General features: G+C 43.9%; 1 protein-coding gene across 5 annotated transcripts in view; it reads left to right on the top strand.

Moving 5' to 3' along the window:
• Positions 1–19,995, top strand: part of FAM168A (family with sequence similarity 168 member A) — a 171,285-nt gene that overhangs the window by 56,671 nt on the left and 94,619 nt on the right. For all 5 annotated transcript variants that reach the window (XM_083610152.1, XM_083610150.1, XM_083610151.1 and 2 more), the window contains exon 3: positions 11,013–11,101. In XM_083610152.1, coding sequence (XP_083466278.1) covers positions 11,032–11,101 — 70 coding nt within the window. In that variant the 5' untranslated portion in view covers positions 11,013–11,031. The remainder of the gene's footprint in view (positions 1–11,012; positions 11,102–19,995) is intronic.

Here is a 19,995-nt window from a genome sequence, read left to right as displayed (position 1 = left end):
CAAACAGAAGATGTTCTCTCTTGTTATGGATTTCCTGAACTGAAGTTACTGGAGTTAGACTAGATCAACCTTCGCCAACTTGGTGTTGTCTAGATGGTTTGGACTCCAACTCCCATCAGCCCCAGCCATCACTGTTGTTTCAGTTGAGGACTAAGAGAGAGGGAAGAATCATCCAGAAGTCATCTGCTTGTGTGACCAATGTTAGTGTGGAAGTCCTAAACTCAGGTTTATTATTATTTTTTTGCTGCTGTATACTAGCAATCTTTAGCATACTTCCTGTATTCTGGCACCAGCAGCTGTTATGTGTGTGTGTGTGTGTGTGTGTGTGTGTTCCATGTGAATGGAGACCCATGCCAGTGCAGAGTCTTGCCCATATGATCACATCCACAGGCGAAAATAATATTTCTATATTTAAATCGTTAACCTACCACATCTTATGCTCATTAGATTGTCTCCAAACAAAAGCCTAGCTATAAAAGATGAACTATCATGGATCAGAGGTATAACATGGAGAAATTATGCAGAGGATAATTAAGTCTTTCTAGACACAATTATTACTTTGGCAGCATGTGTGAAAGACTTGGAGTCACCTATTGATTCTAATTATTAAAAGTAACTGAATCACCAATTTTTTCTAAAATTGGCTTCTGGTAATGGGGATTAATATGAAATTAAGCCATTATATTGAAAAGAAAAGAAATTGACCCCCATCCGTGCATAGCATCAGAATCTTTGATTTTTAAAAAATCAATGTTGAATTTTTATCACTTGTAGTCACTTGTAGCATTGAGGACTTTGCTGAAAATGGTAGTCAGATCTGTGAACTAATGAGATTTAGGTGATTTTTGATGGTGGTAGGATTTGGAGATGCTATTTTCACTGTAGTGTGGCTCAGTGCTGTTTGACAACAAGGCAGATCAGCTCTTTTCAAATTTCAGACAATGCCTTGTTAGGAGTGTTCCAACAGACGGTACGTTTTTGTAAAGCTTGTAAATAGCTATTTGTCTCATCGCCTGTGGCAAGGAAATATTCCTCCAATCTCACCTTTCCTTAAAAAATAATGTTTAAGGGTGTGTGTGTGTGTGTGTGTGTGTGTGTGTGTGTTCATTGACTGGGGAAGCTTCTGAACCCTTTAAGATTGTTTGATCCACTCTTATGGCCTCAAGTCATGTGCCTCTCTCTATGTGTAGATCTGCATCTTGCCCCTTATATATAAGACCTGCAGTCTCACAAGAGTATACAACATGATTCCAGGGGTTCTGAAAAGCATCATTGGAAGTGAGGTGTTTGGGGTGCGAAGCTGATAGACAATCCAGAACTGTTCCAGTGGAATTTGACAAGAGAAGGAATAACATGATTTGAAACTTAACTCTTACATTAAGTACTGAAGCAAACCATCTCCCTGTTTTACTGTGAGAGCATTAGCTTTGTGCTAAGTAGTAAAAATGCAGTGAAACCTGTGTGGATAAAGGTGTCAAGTCTTATTCATGAGTCTTTCAGATCTTGAAGAAGAAACACATTACCATCCTTTTTTTTCTCCCAAAGTACATACACAAGTACAAAATTTTAAATGGAACCAAGAACTCTTAGTTAGAGGATGGATTCTCATTCTAGTCTCATGTTGGGTCATAGCGGCAGGTGGGGTTGTGGGTGAGGAAGAGGAACAAGGGAGGCAAGAGTAACTGCGGGGATTGCATAGTGCAGCCTTTCTCAACCTGTGGGTCCCAGATGTTGTTGAACTACAACTCCCATCACCCCTAGCTAGCAAGGCCAGAGCTCAGGGATGATGGGAGTAGTAGTCCAACAACATCTGGGGACCCACAGGTTGAGAACCGCTGGCATAGTAGAAGGTGAAAATGTCACACAGGCAGCTCATGGGGCAGGAAACATTTAATCATCTAGGGAGAAGTAATTTATGTTTTTTTAAGATGCTTGGAAGGGACCATCTGTTTTAGAGTTGCAAAATGAATCTGCCAGCTCCCAGACTCTCTAGAAAGGCCTGCTGTGGAAATAAGGGAGTGCTTTGCCAGGCTATGCTATGATGTGTGGGTGGCCTGAGTCATGGTGACTTGTCCAAAGCCAACCTAGAGAGCTTTGTGGCTGAATCAGGATTTGAACCCAGATCTTCCAGATCTAATATTCTACTTGGTGATAGCTACTTCACAGTCCTCTTGTGTGAAGAGGGACAGAGTAGACTATTTTCAGGCTTGAATGTTGTGGGAAAGGCTAGAGAGGGCTTGGGGTTTGTTTCTCTGTGCTTTACTTCATTGTCTTCCCATCTTCTGATGCATATTTAGCGACCAAACCTTCAGGACAGGCATTGTATATTTTATGTTTGTGGAATGTAACGTTACTTCTCCTAAATCCTTGGAATAGGCTGCAGGATTGCTGAACTGACCATCCCATAGACATTACATCCATTCATTGTATCTGTGTGACAAAATAGGCTCCAACTTGGACTAGTGTGTAATTATAAATACCCAATCACCATGAAATTGGCTTTTAATTATTAAATCTAGAGATGGAAAACTCTCTAATGCAGTTAATAATTCTTCCTATACAGTACTTCTAATTTCTATTAGAAATGGGTCCTGTCAAACAAAATTATAGCACTAATAATACTTTATTTATATATAGTCTGAAAAGTACCTGGTATGGTATACAGCATAATCAGGAAATTATATAATATAAATCAATAAAAAGTGCAAATGCAACTAGCAGTCCATTTGTGAAAGCAATAACAAGGAACATAAAATGTGGCTAACACATAAAAACAAAACAACAACTCAACAGCGGCAAGGGTAAAAGATTTTACACATTTAAAAAGTGGAAGCAATAAAATGGGATGTTTTAATGTTTTAAATGCCTGCTGAAATAAAGGGTCTTCAAACTGCTTTATCTGCGCATAACTTACCCTAATTGGAATTTTACAAAATTATACTTAGGCTGTTGTGGGTTTTTTTGTTACCTCTTTACAACTCAGACGCTTTGTAAAACTAAAGCATGGAGTGATGAGTATTTGGCTGCACAGCTGTAATTCCACGCAAAAAATGTGGTCAAATTTAAGCTGGAGGACCAAGTGGTATGAGATCCAACGGAAGATGGCTGTTGGTCATTCAGAGGCTGCAGGACCTTGGATAGCTCCAAGTCTGTTATCTTGGCTGTGTTCTTATATACTTCGCTAAGCCCCACATCATCAGACTGTGGGTTGCCTCTTAGGGCTTGGAACCTGGCACTTTTTGGGGGGGCGGGGCTCCAATGTTCGGGGTTGTTTGTATGATGGGCCTCTGTTTGATAGCTTGGACATGCAGGAGATAGCAGCTAGGCATGCTTGAGGAATTCTGACGTGAATAGGCCTGATCCCCAAATCCTGAATTTCACACTTCTCCAGATTTTGTAGTGCAGTGAAGCGGCCAACCTCAGATAGTGGATTTGGAGCAGTATTTGATGATCTCCTTCTTTTGCTGTTGTTGTTTAGTCGTTTAGTCGTGTCCGACTCTTCGTGACCCCATGGACCAGAGCACGCCAGGCACTCCTGTTTTCCACTGCCTTCCGCAGTTTGGTCAAACTCATGCTGGTGGCTTCGAGAACAGTATCCAACCATCTCGTCCTCTGCCGTCCCCTTCTCCTTGTGCCCTCCATCTTTCCCAACATCAGGGTCTTTTCCAGGGAGTCTTCTCTTCTCATGAGGTGGCCAAAGTATTGGAGCCTCAGCTTCAGGATCTGTCCTTCCAGTGAGCCCTCAGGGCTGATTTCCTTCAGAATGGAGAGGTTTCATCTTCTTGCAGCCCATGGGACTCTCAAGAGTCTCCTCCAGCACCATAATTCAAAAGCATCCATTCTTCGGCGATCAGCCTTCTTTATGGATCTCGTTCTACCGGTCCACAATAGAAAGTGTCCCTTCATACTGCATCATGGTGTGGTACGCTGGTTTGACATCAGTGGATAGGAAGTGCCTACAGAGGGTGGTGAATACAGCACAAGATATTATGGGCTGTCCTGTGAATCCACTGAATGACATCACGGAAGAATGTTGCCTCCAGAGAGTGAGGAAAATTCTCAGGGATGATTCACACCCTGGCCGGCACTTCCTTGATTTCCTGCCCTCGGGCAGAAGATATAGAAACATGATTAGTCACACCAACAGGGTAAAGAACAGCTTCTATCCTGGGCTGTTAGGCTGCTGAATGAAAAGATAAGAACAGGGCAACTGACTTTCAGGTTTGGTGGGCGTGCATCAGTAAACGAGGGGAATTAAGACTAAGAGAGCTGAGTGGAGGGTGCTTGTGTAATCTCACTGTATACAAGTGACAATAAAGTATTACAATTTCAATTTCAGTATGGTGCACAGCAAAACTGAAGACAGATTTAACCGATGGAGCATGGTTTGGCCAGGAATCTCCCCACTGAAATGAACCAGAGTTGTGCAAGCGTAGGAAATCGTCCTGGTGGATTGTGAAAGAGAAGGTTCGGCATTAATTTTCTCCTTTGCACAGCCCTGGTGTGAGGCTCTGAGAATCAAATTGTGAGCCAGTGTGGTGTAGTGGTTAAGAGCGGTAGACTTGTAATCTGGTGAACTGGGTTCGCTTCCCCGCTCCTCCACATGCAGCTGCCTCAGGCTAGTCACACTTCTCTGAAGTCTCTCAGCCTCACTCACCTCACAGAGTGTTTGTTGTGGGGGAGGAAGGGAAAGGAGAATGTTAGCCGCTTTGAGACTCCTTCGGGTAGTGATAAAACGGGATATCAAATCCAAACTCTTCATCAGCTATGCCACACTCCCTTGTAACTTTCCCCAAATGGTCTAAAAGCTGAAAGGCAACCGAACCTCTCTCGCTGCCTTACGGATGCTCCTGGATCTCCCATCTGCAGCTCTTGGTGATTGCTGAGCAAAGCTTCCATTTTATCACGCGCAGCCTTTGAAGCGCACTATTGTTCAGCGAGGCGAGAGCATCCGAGTGTGACACCGCAGCCACTTAATAGCGTGGAAAGTTCAAGTTGAGTGTTTACAGTGCTTCCTTTCCCCTTTCTCAAGGCATATCCTTCATATCCACACCCCCCACCTCCTCTCACCCCCTTTGACTGACACACGGGCCATTGAGTGATGGCGCGACCTCTGTTGTGTTGCTATTTACACTTCGTCTGAAGTAATTTCCTTTGCCGGCGACTGCTTTCACAGCAGAGATGCGATAGGAGAGTCACCAAGTTATGGTGGACAGGTTGCTGGAGGTTGCTCAACAGGAGGGGCCTCTTAGGATTGTCCTGCTGGAATTTTTGCTCCTCTGGGTATTTGGCAGTTTCTAAGCAAAAATAGCATGGAGCACTTCTACTGTATGTCTTTTAGGTCTGTCTTTTCTATTATATTCCATCTCGCTCTGTTTTTAGTTGTGTGTTGTCTGTCCATTCCCATCGTGTCTGCGGTGCAAAGCTGCTGTAATAAAATAAGTTTCTTTTTTTATTATTATTAGCAATTTCAACATAACAAATTGTCAGGGAACTGCCATCAGTGCCGGAGGGAGAGAGCGGGCTCCAGAGGGATTCCAGAGAGCGTCCCGGGATGGGGAGAGGCAGCCCATCTTCTGGGGAAGAGAACCAGCGTAGCACCAGTGGAGAAGGGGGGCAGATGGGGGAATTGGCGAGGCGGTCCCATGACTCCTTGTTGGGGACCAGCGGGGAGAGTAAGGGTCCTCCGCTGCCTACGCCCTCCTTGCGCAGAAGGCTTCCGCACAGGGAGAGTAGGAGGAGACTAGGCATCCAAGAGCTTCTTTGCTGGAAGAAGTTCAAGAAACGCCCACTGACGGATTCTGCCAGCGATTGAGACAGCCACGGGCGAGTGGCTGTCCGGACAGAAAAGGTTCACTCAGGCAACCCAGCCAGGTGTTGGCACCGGCTTACGCACGAGCAACCCCTAGAACCATTACACAAATTATCAAACCATATAATTGCATATATTATTTCCCCCCTTCCCCCTCGCTCCCCCACCAGAGACTTCCCTCAGCTCCTCTCTGATTTCTCAGCACATATTATTCTCTGCATGTTACAAAATTTTACATATCCTTGCATTATCTATCTAACATGTTATCAACCAATAAATCTGTGTATGTTTATTCAAAACCTGCCAAGGGGTCCAGTTCATTTTGTTGTCTTTTTCGATAATTTGTAAAAAGCTCCCATTCTTCCTTAAAGCCACAATTGTCCTCCCGCAATTTGTATGTCATTTTAGCCAACTCTGCATAACTCATCAATTTCTCTTGCCACTGTTCTTTCGTTGGGATTTCCTCATTCTTCCATCCTTGTGCTATCAAGACTCTTGCCACTGTTGTAGCATACATAAATAAATTCTTTATTTTTTTTGGCAGGTCTTGTCCTACAATCCCTAACAAAAATGCTTCTGGTTTTATTACAAAAGTCATTTTAAACATTTTTTTTCAGTTCATTGTATATCATTTCCCAATCATTTTTAAGTAATAAAATAAGTTTCAAGCCTGCATCTGCTTTGGTGGGCTCTTGCCACAATAAAATCTGTTTATTTGCTGTGTTTGTTGCATTGGACTGGCACAGCCCCTCTCCTAGATTTTACTTGTCTTTCTGACTTGTTTCTTATCCCTGCCTCTCCAGTGCCAATGTGGAGTTGAACTATGTATTTGACTAGGTAGAAGTGTTGCAGAAACTATTTCAGGCAGACCCCATTTGGTGCAAACCTAGATTTTTGCATAAGCAATGTAATAATCAGTTACTGAACCGAGAAACAAATGTTTCCAGTGCAACTGCTTGTCCACACTTATAAAACAAAAATGATCTTGTAAATCCCGCTTTTAAATGCGTGACATGGTTGCATGGTCTAGTGAAATCAGTGCAGCAAATGAACTTTGCATCTAAAGACCTGTAGGTCAGGAATGAGCAAGGAATAGATTTGGATCTCCTAGTGCAGTGCTCTCCAACCTTGGACTACAACTCCCATCATTCATGAGCTGGTTAGGAATCACGACAGTTGTAGTACATCAATGTCTGGGGACCCAAGTTTGAAGATAACCTTGCTTTAGATCACTTGGTGATTTGCAAGAAAAAGAAAAAAAGAACAACCACAAAAACGTAAACAAACATATATACACTTTGACTCCCTTCCATCCTTTTGCGACTTCAACTTTTCATTTTATCTTAATTGTTGTGTTATATATATATGTATATCTATGCTATTTCTAGCGTTAGACCTTTTATAACCATTTCTTGACCTTGCAAACTTCATTTATTACATACCGATATGTTAATTCCAGAACAATGTTTTTTCATATACTCTTTAACACAGTCCCATTCTTTTATTGATTGTTGATCTGATTGTCCTCTTAAGACTGCCATTAACCTTGCCAAATCTATGTATTTTGATAGATTTCATGAGCCCATGAGCTCAGGATTGGAGGATCACCATGCAGAGCAATGACAGTCGCACTTTGTACTTTATGCAAGTTTTAGCTTTCCTGGAATCTCATCAAGAAATTTGGGGGAATTGTAATTGTGGGTGGATAGGAGTTTCTTAACTGTCAATTTTGGGAGGAGGGGGCCTGACTGTTAAATTACTTTAGCATTGCATTTGTAGCATAGAAGTATCTATGATATTGCTCTTTGAAGTTGTTCCTTTTTAAATCAAAAGACTCTTATCTCCAGCATTAAAAGATTCTATCTGTGAAGCACTCTGGTGGAGAATTTTAAATTCACACCAGTCAGGAAATTGAGACTTATGGTCCCTGCGGCAAAAGTAACGGCCACAGTGCATACATATATTACGGTGTAAACTTAATGGCTCTATAAATACAGTAGCAAAAAAATACTGCAGACGGGCAGGAGTGCCAAGCTGCAAAGGCTGAGAGGACCATAAACTTGGCATGTGTGACATGTAAATCTTCGGCTGCAACGTTGTGTGCCGGATGAGACTCACAGACAGGGAACACACATTCTTCCAGTTGCGAGGGGAGGCTTTTGCAAATATTCATTGATTTGGACTGTTGGAGTCTCTTTCCCGGCCATCCTCTCCACCCCCAAGTTCTTTGCTTTTTTATAGCCTCCATCTTCTCCCTCTTTAAAGGTAAAGGTAAAGGTACCCCTGCCCGTACGGGCCAGTCGTGTCCGACTCTAGGGTTGTGCGCTCATCTCACTTAAGAGGCCGGGGGCCAGCGCTGTCCGGAGACACTTACGGGTCATGTGGCTAGCGTGACGAAGCTGCTCTGGCAAGCCAGCACCAGCGCAGCACACGGAAACGCCGTTTAGCTTGCCGCTATAAAGCGGTACCTATTTATCTACTTGCACTTGAGGGTGCTTTCGAACTGCTAGGTGGGCAGGAGCTGGGACCGAACGACGGGAGCTCACCCCGCGGGGATTCGAACCGCCAACCATGCGATTGGCAAGTCCTAGGCGCTGAGGTTTTACCTACAGCGCCACCCGCGTCCCCTTCTCCCTCTTTAGAGAGCCGCTAATACAATGCTAACTTAGAAGTGGCAGGAAAGCTAATTAATTAAGCACTAATTGTCAAGCCAATTGTTGCTAGGCTTAACATTTGACTTGTTTACTATCTGGAAATAAAAAGAAAAAGAACTAATGATCTAACAAATTGCTCATCGCTCATAAATGTCCACATTGTTGCATGTATGAATGATTATTTTATGAAGTAAGCATCTTTTCCCCCCTTTTCCTTTTAAAGGCAATCCAGAAGTGGTGTAAATGTGATGGGTATGATGTTTAAAATTGTCTAGGTAGCCGTGGAGACAAATGGTTTGCCTAATAAAGCTTAATGACTGATTTTTCCCTCCACTAATCAGAGCTAAGAATGTGCTTCATTAAGATAATTAACTGAGTAGTTGCTTAACTGTCAGTTCTAGACACAAATTCCCAGGTTCCTTGCTTTTCTCTAAATAAAAGCCAGAGGAAAGAAAGATCCTGGCTCCCTTTAATCATCTTTATTAGTAAGATGATGGGCAAAAGGGTTATTAATTTTTTTAAAAGGCAGCTCTCTGCCTGGAGCTGCGACATTTCAGATAGTACGGAACATACTGTTGGTGTGCACGTCAGAAAGAATATTTTAGTTCATATGTTGGTCTGGCAACAGAGAGATAAATTTGAAGCTAGGTTTTTGTTATGAAGAGCTGAGCTGCATCCAGCCAGACATTTAACACACGTAGGCCATCAAACCTCGGCACTTCCTCAGTGCTGTCAAAGCTTGAACTATAGAGCAGAGCCCAAAGCTCCACTCAGGATGCTCCCTGGATAGTTGGTTTAAATGTATCTGGAAATCTGCATCTTTATGTGATTTGATTATTTGTTCCACTTGTACATTCTCCGCCCCTCCCCAAGCTCAGGGTTGCATAGATACTGTTCTGACTTTTTAACCATAGTTCTAGTTACAGGTAGGTAGCCGTGTTGGTCTGCCGTAAAAACAAAATAAAAATATATAATATAATATAAATATCTGAAGAAGAAGTGGTATCTAAATAAGTGTGCATGCACATGAAAGCTCATACCAATAACAAACTTAATTGGTCTCTAAGGTGCTTCTGGAAGGAATTTTTTTATTTTGTTTCTTTTCACCATAGTTAGCCAGTTTGGGGCTCATTCTGTTTGCTTGAGAGCTCACCTCCCTTCCATGGTGTGTCGCATCTATGTTGCAGCCGTGTTTATCACTTCCCAGATTCTTTCCTAAAAATGACTTGCCAGTGGGATTGTGGAGCACTGAAACCATGATGCGTGACAGAATTTCCACCAATCCCTATTTCCCCCCTGGATATTTTAGAGTAATAATTGGTGTAAGTGAAGGCACCAGGCGAGTCTCCCTGGGGCGAGCGTTCCACAAATGGGGAGCCACCCGTTCTAGTGTTGCCACCCTCCAGACCTCTAGTGGAAGGGGCAAACAAAGAAGGGCCTCAGGTGATGATGGCAGGTCTGCCCGGGTCCCCATCGTTCTGCCTGGACACTGAGGTCCAGCTCTGAGGGCCTTCTGGCGCTTCCCTCGCTGTGAGAAGCCAAGTTACAGGGAACCAGGCAGAGGGCCTTCTCGGTAGTGGCACCCACCCTGACATCCCACCAGATGTCAAAGAGAAGAACAACTACCAGGCTTTTAGAAGATATCTGAAGGCAGCCCTGTTTAGGGAAGCTTTTAATGTTTAATAGACTATTGTATATTAATATTCTGTTGGGAGCTGCCCAGAGTGGCTGGGGAAACCCAGCTAGATGGGCGGGGTATTATTATTATTATTATTATTATTATTATTAGGGGAGGCAGTCCTGGCGGTATTGCAGTTCTGAGCTTCATTAGGTTTTATTAGGCTTCATTAGGTCAAAACGAGCACTTTGAACTGGGGCCAGAAACTCATTGGTAGCCAGTGCAATCAGGTCAGGATCAGTGTAATATGCTTGAACTGTCTTGTCCCATTGAGAAAGTTGGCCGCTGAATTCTGCACCAGCTGAAGTTTCCCAACAATCTTCAGAGGCAGTCCCACGTACAGCGCACTGCAGTAGTTGCGTATCACAGCTGAGCAGAACCTCAAACCCAGCGCTCCAGCTGCCACACAACAATAATAGTGTAATGAATGTTGCTTTGTGATATGGGTATGATTTATTTCCCGAGAAATGAATCTTACACTCACTGTACAACATGCACCTGTGGCCCAAACATTGTGGGGTTTTTTGGCCTCAACTCCCTGATCTGTCCTTTGGCTTGGACTCCCCCTGGTGGAAGAGGGGAATTGTTCTTTCTGATTTCTCCCAAGTACCATTTCATCGCAGTACTGAAAAAACGCGTTTCTTGCAATTCTTTCGCTGTAATTAGGAGGACAGGTAAGTCACCCGTGAGAATAATTTAAAAGAATTAAGTGAAGGCTCCAAAACTTGAATAACTGAGTAAGCTGTTGTCTTTTCGTAAATACTTATCTTTGCAGCTCTATGTCATGAATCGTAAACATAGTCCTTGCCATCCTAATGTGAGGGTGGGAAATATTTTTCAGTAATCACTTTCCCCCTTTCTCTTTCAGAGTTTTCACGTCTTCCACAATGAATCCAGTTTACAGCCCCGTTCAACCTGGGGCTCCATATGGAAACCCTAAGAACATGGCCTATACAGGTAAGGTTGCTTATATTACCATGCTCAGAGGCCTAGTTCCCATGCAGGTCATGTGCCTTTTTATGGGATGTACCATTTCAGATGAAAGGTGGGGCTAATCAAACAGTGCTCTTTAATACCCCCACCTCCACTCTCTGCATGTAGAAAGCTAGATCCGGGATGGCAGGTCTTAGCTGGGTTTTAGCCTTGTGACGTTCTCTCTGTGTGTGTTTTGCTTTGTACATTTGTTCCTGAGAGCAGCTCCTATCGGCAGCTTGAAGTGGTGTAGTTCAGATACAGGTTTTGTGTGTACCAGGCAGCTGGTTAATTCAGATAAGTTGAACCCTTCCAAGAAGTGCGTTGCTATAACCAAGTTTTGTTGTTCTTCTGGGATCTTGTTGTTACCCCTGGAGTTTCTTTCAGTGCACCAGCTTTTGTTTGATAAGACTTCTCTCCTCAGGCATGTTCTAATGTGATACTTCAATTTGTGCTTAACATTTGGTATGTCTACCCTATGGGATCTCATCACTTATCTTCAGTCTGCACGCCTTAAAAAAGTCAGTGGTCTCTCTCTCTGCTGATGGCTGCTTTCTTCTGCATAAATAACTCTCTGTAGGTTACAGTGATGAACTTTGCCATGAATTACCACTGATGTAACCTGTGAATATTGCACAACAAAACTCAATCATATGTTAGCAATTACATCTGCTGAAAATACAAAATGAAAAAAAAAGAGGCCCCAATCCAGTTATTTATTGCTGATGGTTTCTTGTTTTAGTTGCATGCCCATGCCTCTCAACTTTATAAAGATTTCCTCATTAGGGTTCCTTAGTGAAAAACACAGATAAAATTTCCCTGTAATTATTGGAAATTGTTTATTTTCTGCAACTGTATTGATGAATCAGCAGCTAGATTTGGAATATATGACATTTCCTTTTTCTTTTCCTATTACTGTGCCCTGTCAGCAACAGTAGACTTAGTAGCAGGGCAACACTAGTCACTCTTGGAAGGAACTGTTTTTCCAAACCCTTTTTGGTTCCAATTCAGGCTGGGTTGGGGGAGGAAAACTGTCTTGGTTGTTCTGTGGGGTGATGTTTGCTGAGAGAAAGATAAGGGATATGCGACCCTGATGATTCTGTTAGACCAGGGGTTGGCAACCTCAGGCCGATGGGCCACAAGCGGCCTACAGGGGTTGTTTAACCACCCCACAAGCCGATCCCGAACTGAACTGAGCCACCCGCTCGATGAGTCCCCGCCCGCTGCGCTAAAGCGGCGCGGCGCGGGGACTCGCTTCTGAGATGCCAGAAATTGCATCTGCGCAGACGCCGGAAATCGTGGGCATGGGCACTTATGTGCGCCCGCAATCCGGCCCACGGAGGAATCTCCGCTGGAGTGAACTGGCCCAGGCAAGGTAAACCTCTGCCGACCCCTGTATTAGACCTTTGGATACATTTGGCCACGGTATCCTTCTGGATAGGCTGTCCAGGTTAGGTGTGGGAGGTGTTGTTTGACAGTGATTCTCTTCCTACTTGGATGGCTGTTTCCTGAAGGTGGTGCTGGGAGCTTACTGCTCAGCCCCTTGGCTGTCATACAGCCCTTACTGTCGGAAAATTATTCCTGGTGTTTACTCGGAATCTCCTGTTTTATAACTTAAATCCACTAGTACTGGTCCTAACCTCCAGAGCAGGAAAAAGCAAGCTTGTTCCATCTTCTACGTAGCTTTTTGTTCGTTGTTGTTGTTGTTGTTGTTGTTGTTGTTGTTGTTGTCATCTACTTATCATTATCTACTTATTTAGTGTAAGCCACCCAGAGAACTTGATGTTATGGAATGACATACACATACCATAAATAGGTACAGTGGTACCTTGGTTCCCAAATGGCTGAGTTGTCGAATAAATCAGCTCCTGAGCACCGCAAACCTGGAAGTAAGTGTTCCGGTTTGTGAACGTTTTTCGGAAGCCAAATGTCTGACGTGGCTTCCGATAAGTGCAGGAAGCTCCTGCAGCCAATCAGAAGCAGCGCCTTGGTTTCCGAAAGGTTTCAGGAGTCAAACGGACTCCCAGAACAGATTACATTCAAAAACCCAAGGTATCACTGTAATAGAAAATGGGGCCAGTATCTATCTGTCCTAGATCTTTTTGTCACTTTGCAGACAGGAGTGATGCTCAACTGTTCTGGGATGCTGTTCTGGGATGCACCAGTTGCCACATTATAACAGACTATTGTAAGTCTTGCCAACAAAGGTCCGTATAGTTAAAGCCATGGTTTTCCCAGTAGTGATGTATGGAAGTGAGAGCTGGACCATAAAGAAGGCTGATCGCCGAAGAATTGATGCTTTTGAATTATGGAGCTGGAGGAGACCCTTGAGAGTCCCATGGACTGCAAGAAGATCAAACCGATCCATTCTGAAGGAAATCAGCCCTGAGTGCTCACTGGAAGGACAGATCCTGAAGCTGAGGCTCCAATACTTTGGCCACCTCATGAGAAGAGAAGACTCCCTGGAAAGGACCCTGATGCTGGGAAAGATGGAGGGCACAAGGAGAAGGGGATGACAGAGGATGTGATGGTGGGACAGTGTTCTTGAAGCTACGAACATGAGTTTGGCCAAACTGCGGGAGGCAGTGGAAGACAGGAGTGCCTGGCGTGGTCTGGTCCATGGGGTCACGAAGAGTCGGACACGACTAAACGACTAAACAACAACAACGACACTGTAAGTCTACAACTACTATGTTGTAGATCTTGAAAGAAGCTGCCAGGTGTCCTACAGAGTCTAGTTGTTTTGTTTGGAAGTGTCTTCATTGCTGCTGCCGCAGCCGGTAGCAAGAGACTGTCTCTGAAAAACCTTCTCAGTAGGAAGTTAGGAAGATGGGCATTTTGACCAACGCCAGTTGGCATGCAGGGACCTAAAATATGAGCTGAGCATCTAGTGCATAGAAAGGTGACGGAATGGGGCAGCTTAAGAGGTGCAGATACCTGGGGAGAGAGAGAGAGACCCGAGGAGGAATGATGTCATGGCTGGTGATCCATATGAATTGCATAAGAGGCAAACCTGCACAGGATCTGGAAACAGAACGATATATTGGAACAGACAGAGTGTTCCAGCAGAAAATCAGGAAATGGCTATAAGGGAATAAGAGTTCAGGAGAGGCTGAGAATAAGCATTCATGTCATGTCTGAGCTTGGTTCTTTGTGTGTCTTTGTAATATGCATGAAGATAAATGTTGTTTAATACTATCAAAATATGTTAACCTCCTAAACATAGAAGACAAGCTTATGGGGCTGTGATAATCTAATGTGTTCTCTAGGCAGCTGTATGAAAGAGATGCATTTAAAACTCATAGGGGAAAATAGGAAAATAGGAGGTTTTCTCTGTGGCCTTGGCTGCTGAAGGAGCAAAGGGCTTTATTTGCTAAAATAACAAATAACCCTGTTGCATTTAGACTAACAAAGGTGCCACAAGACACATTTGTAGTTGACAAAGGTAGCACTCAGTCTCCTGGCATTTGTAAATATTTGTTTTCTCTCAAGTCATGCAGTATACGTTTTGTTCAGAGTTTTCCATGAATCATCTTCTTCTGGCTGAAGTTGTATATTGAATAGCCTTTTTAAAATCTCCTTATTTCGATGCGCTTTCTCCTTCAAATTCAGCAGTATCATTCCTGCTGAATCTATATTGTGAGAGAGCGTGCAGCAAAATGGCTGGAGCGATGCTGAAATGTTGAGTGAGCCTTATGTACTGGAATGGGTGGCTGCCTTCCTTTTGCATGACTGCAGTTTAGCAAAAATGTCAAGCGCCTTGGCTTTATTCTGGCTGCATGTCAATGACAGGTGACTGCTCTGTCTGTCTTAACATCCGATGAATCCAGTGAGCTATATGAATTGATTACACCAAAGTGTTTTATTTGAGTCTTTTGAAAGGGAAGGCTGCAGTTTGAGTAGCTGTTGGTCCAAATAAAAGGCATTTACTCACTTTCTGGACCAACACTGTTCCAGTGACATAGACCTGCTGAAAACCCTAGTGCGCTATCTACCGTATTTTTTTGCTCTATAGGACTCACTTTTCCCCTCCTAAAAAGTAAGGGGAAATGTGTGTGCATCTTATGGAGCAAATGCAGGCTGCACAGCTATCCCAGAAGCCAGAACAGCAAGAGAGATGGCTGCTTTCACTGCGCAGTGATCCCTCTTGCTGTTTTGGCTTCTGAGATTCAGAATATTTTTTTTATTGTTTTCCTCCTCCAAAAACTAGGTGCGTCTTGTGGTCTGGTGCGTCTTATAGAGTGAAAAATACGGTGATTTGAATTGATTTAAAATAGATAAGCCCCCCCTCTAATGCAGGGATGGAGAAGCTGGTCTCCTCTAGATCAGGCATAGGCAAACTCCGGCCCTCCAGATGTTTGGGACTACAATTCCCATCATCCCTAGCTAACAGGACCGGTGGTCAGTTTCACTTTGCAGACAATGTCAGTGTCGTTTGTGCAGGTTCTCTTTGCTATTTGCTTGTGTTCTTTTGGTGGTGAGAGAAATTGGGGTTGGCCTAGGGTGCGGTTGCTTGTTGTGATTGGCTGTGGCGACCTTTGTTTTCATGTGTGAGTGGGGTGGGTGGGTGTTTTTGAATCAGGTTCACCATATTGATTCATATGCTGTTGGTGGATTCTTCTCATTGTCTTGTTGGGCTGTGTATGTACCCTTGGGGTCTTATGATGCAGTCAAATGTCACAACCTTGTACCTTTGGCTAACACTATGGGTTCCTTGCTCAGTCTTTCCAAGATTATGGAATACAGTGGTAACTTGGGTTACATATGCTTCAGGTTACATACGCTTCAGGTTACAGACTCCGCTAACCCAAAAATAGTACCTTGGGTGAAGAACTTTGCTTCAGGATGAGAACAGAAATCGTGCTCCGGCGGCAAGGTGACAGTGGGATTCCTTATTAGCTAAAGTGGTGCTTCGGAACGGGCCTCTGGAACGAATTAAGTACTTAACCCAAGGTACCACTGTATAAATGTGGATTAATTTAGAGGCCATAGCAAAATGTTTTTAGGTTTGCTAGCATTTGGTTCCATTTTGTATTTTTCTATATCCTGCTTCTATTTTTTTTTATTATTATTAATAGGGAGTGCTTCAGTGAAAAATCTGGGCGGGGGGATATGCTTTGATAAAGTATTGTGGGCAGTTAAAGGAAATAAAACCTGATGCATGCAAGAAAGCAAGCAAACAAACAAACACACACACACACGTACACATACACACTTATGAGAGTTTATGTGACTATGCCATGTTTGCCGATTCAGGTATTTGAAACAAACACCATTTAAAAGTTTAGGTATGTGCAGGGAGCTCTTTGCTTTCTTGCTGGACCCCGATTTGGATGAGCCTAAAGCTCCAGTTTACTGCCTTCCTCTTCCCATTCAGCAAATATTCTGTGGAGTATCAGCCATTCTGTTACCTAATTCTATTGCCATGGATTTGTGGCAGGCCAAAGGACTAACCTCATCATAATGAACTCAGAGGTGCTCCACAGGGCATCCCATAATATAATTTAGTCCTCCTAGTAAGATCCGCAATTTGATCTATTTCTCTTTGCCATTGAGTGGCGATAGTAATTAAATAGTGATGTTTTGAAAAATCAGCAGAGGTAACTTAGCTGGATAAAGCGTTCACCAATAAATGCACTCATAATTTTTTCCCTGTTGATGAAGTGTCTCCTTGATTCAACAGGAAAAGTATACTGACAGGGCTAGAAAAATAATTCTAGTGTCTAGGCAGTGCCAGCATCAATCTTTCATGCAGCCGACTTGCAGAAGCTTGAATAAATATTTCAAAGGAGTAAGACTCAGCAGTAAACTTCTATGAGTTCATGCACCTGGGAATTTTACGGCCTTGCATATTGAGCAACTATGAAGTTCTTTTCTCTTTACATTGCATTAATGAATGTGTGTGGCATTTAAAGAAATATCCCAGCCTGATACTTGAACATATGTACGTACTGATGATTTCTCTTGCTTTTGGTCAGGGGTCAGCAAACTTTTTCAGCAGGGGGCAGGTCCACAGTCCCTCAGACCTTGGGGGGGGGGTGGACTGTGGTTTGTGGGGGGGAATGAATGAATTCCTATGCCCCACAAATAACCCAGAGATGCATTTTGAATAAAAGCATACATTCTACTCATGTAAAAACCCCAGGCAGGCCCCACAAATAACCCAGAGATGCATTTTAAATAAAAGCACACATTCTACTCTTCTGAAGGAAATCAGCCCTGAGTGCTCACTGGAAGGACAGATAGTGAAGCTGAGGCTCCAGTACTTTGGCCACCTCATGAGAAGAGAAGACTCCCTGGAAAAGACCCTGATGTTGGGAAAGATGGAGGGCACAAGGAGAAGGGGACGACAGAGGACGAGATGGTGGGACAGTGTTCTCAAAGCTACCAGCATGAGTTTGACCAAACTGCAGGAGGCAGTGGAAGACAGGAGTGCCTGGCGCGCTCTGGTCCGTGGGGTCACAAAGAGTCTGACACGACTAAACGACTAAACAACAACACACATTCTAGTCATGTAAAAACACGCTGATTCCCAGACCGTCCGTGGGCTGGACTGAGAAGGCGATTGGGCTGGATCTAGCCCCTGGGCCTTAGTTTGCCTAGTGAAATGGTAGTGAAATGGTAGTTGTAATAGTGGTGGTAGTAGTAGGAGTAGGAGTAGTAGAGAGTATGTGGTTTTTATTATTAGTATTATATATATGCCACCTATCTGGGCAGTTCCCACCCAAACTTGAACTTGAACTTACTATTTGAGCCTCTTTTGAGCAAGTCATGATCTCTCAGCCTAATCTATGTTGTGAGATACCTGTGAATAATCAGAGCCCTGTTGGATCAGACCAAAAGCCTATCTAGTTCAGCCTTCTTTGCTCACAGTGGCCAGCCAACAGCCTGTTGGAAACCACAAGCCGTCCTTGTGCAACCCATTATCTTTCTAGAAAGCGTGGGCCAAATTTCCACAGTGGGTGGTTTTGTTTGTCTCTGACCAGTGTCACACTCTGGCTCCTTGGCACCAGAATCGGAGACAGTGCAGGATTTAAGAGAGAGAAGATAACAAAGGATTATTCAGGAGAGGTATGTTGAAGGCTCCTCTTCAGATGTCTGCTAATTTCAGCTATTTGTAGGTTTATTATTTCCTCCCCTCTCCAGTGGCTGCAACCCACCTGAAGCATCTTTTGTTTTCACTAGCAGAACTGAGAGAGGTAAGAGGGTTGAGGTTTGATAGGTGGGAGAGTCAGCCTGCTAAGATGTCTAGGAATGAAACCGCTGGCTCTGTTGAGTGCTTTTGAGCAAAATTGTATGGAATTGAGGGACCGAGTGAATGTGCATTCCAGCTAATCAGGTACTCAAATGACCTTTATTTGCCCTGCTGGAGGTCCCAGGGAGAGCTGGAATCGCTTGAAAAGGAAATGGAAGGCAAATTCAAACACGGAAATGCTTAACAAGGTCCCCGGGAATGCAAGTGAATGCACAAAAGGTAGGGAAACTTAGATGTTGCCAGTGTGAGAACCCATACACAGAGCACTGATGAATCAATTGAACCACTAGAGTCCTTAGATGTTTGTCTTGGCTGCCCAGGAGGCAAAGAGTTGTCATAAGAGTGGTTTTTATTTTAAAAACCATGAAACAGAAAACTTCAGGATGGAGAAGAAAAGCCCAGGCACAAAATATATCAAAAGCTCTTCATGTCCTACCATTTTTCTTGCATGGGGTGAGCTAAATCTGAATTACAAAAGAGAACAGAACTTTTTTTTTTGTTGCCTAAAGATCGCTCAACATTTTAATGAAAAAGACTCCCATTTATTCATACGAGAAATATCTGTGCTGTCCGTGCTGGGACAAGGCAACAGTCCACAAAATCAGCCGCATCAAGGATGTTCATAACGGACAGTTCTTGTCCGTTAGCAAGTCCCCAGAATTCTTAAAAACCAGCGTTTTAGAATGACAAAATCCAAATTATCAAGGGGCGGGAGAGGAGCACAACAGCAACAATGGCAGCAAGAGCAGGCAGAGGACTGGGAAAGGAGGTTTTTGAAAAGCAGCGAGTGCTACCATCAAACAGAGCCACACGCCATGGCCATAGCAGCAGCTCCCACCTACCCACCCCGGTCAGGCTTGGGGCCTAGTTTCATTATAGGCTGCAGCCAATGGTCATGTGGGCTGGAGGCAGAAAGCATAGTCATGGATGGGCTAGTGGTCAGACGTAGGATTTGGCAAACAAGAGGAAAGATGCAGTCAAAAGCATACTTGTGGTCTAGCACCAGGTTGGATGAACAAACACCTAAGTTCTAGACCAGGGCTCAGCAACCTTTTTCAGCCGTGGGCTGGTCCACCGTCCCTCAGACCATGTGGTGGTCTGGACTATATTTTCGAAAGAAAAAATACAGTGGTACCTTGGGTTAAGTACTTAATTCGTTCGGGAGGTCTGTTCTTAACCTGAAACTGTTCTTAACCTGAAGCACCACTTTAGCTAATGGGGCCTCCCACTGCTGCCGCACGATTTCTGTTCTCATCCTGAAGCAAAGTTCTTAACCCGAGGTAATATTTCTGGGTTAGCGGAGTCTGTAACCTGAAGCATCTGTAACCTGAGGTACCACTGTAATGAACGAATTCCTATGCCCCAGAAATAACCCAGAGATGCATTTTAAATAAAAGAATACATTCTACTCATATAAAAACACCAGGCAGGCCCCACAAATAACCCAGAGATGCATTTTAAATTAAAGGGCACATTCTACTCATGGAAAAACACGCTGATTCCCAGACCATCCGTGGGCCAGATTGAGAAGGCGATTGGGCCGCATCCGGCCCACGGGCCTTAGGTTGCCTACCCCTGTTCTAGACCAGGCTTCCTCAACCCCGGCCTTCCAGATGTTTTTGGC

Source organism: Podarcis filfolensis, assembly GCF_964270895.1.
Source record: "Podarcis filfolensis genome assembly, chromosome: 4".
NCBI lineage: Eukaryota > Metazoa > Chordata > Lepidosauria > Squamata > Lacertidae > Podarcis > Podarcis filfolensis.
This window is presented reverse-complemented; position numbering and strand designations above follow the sequence as displayed.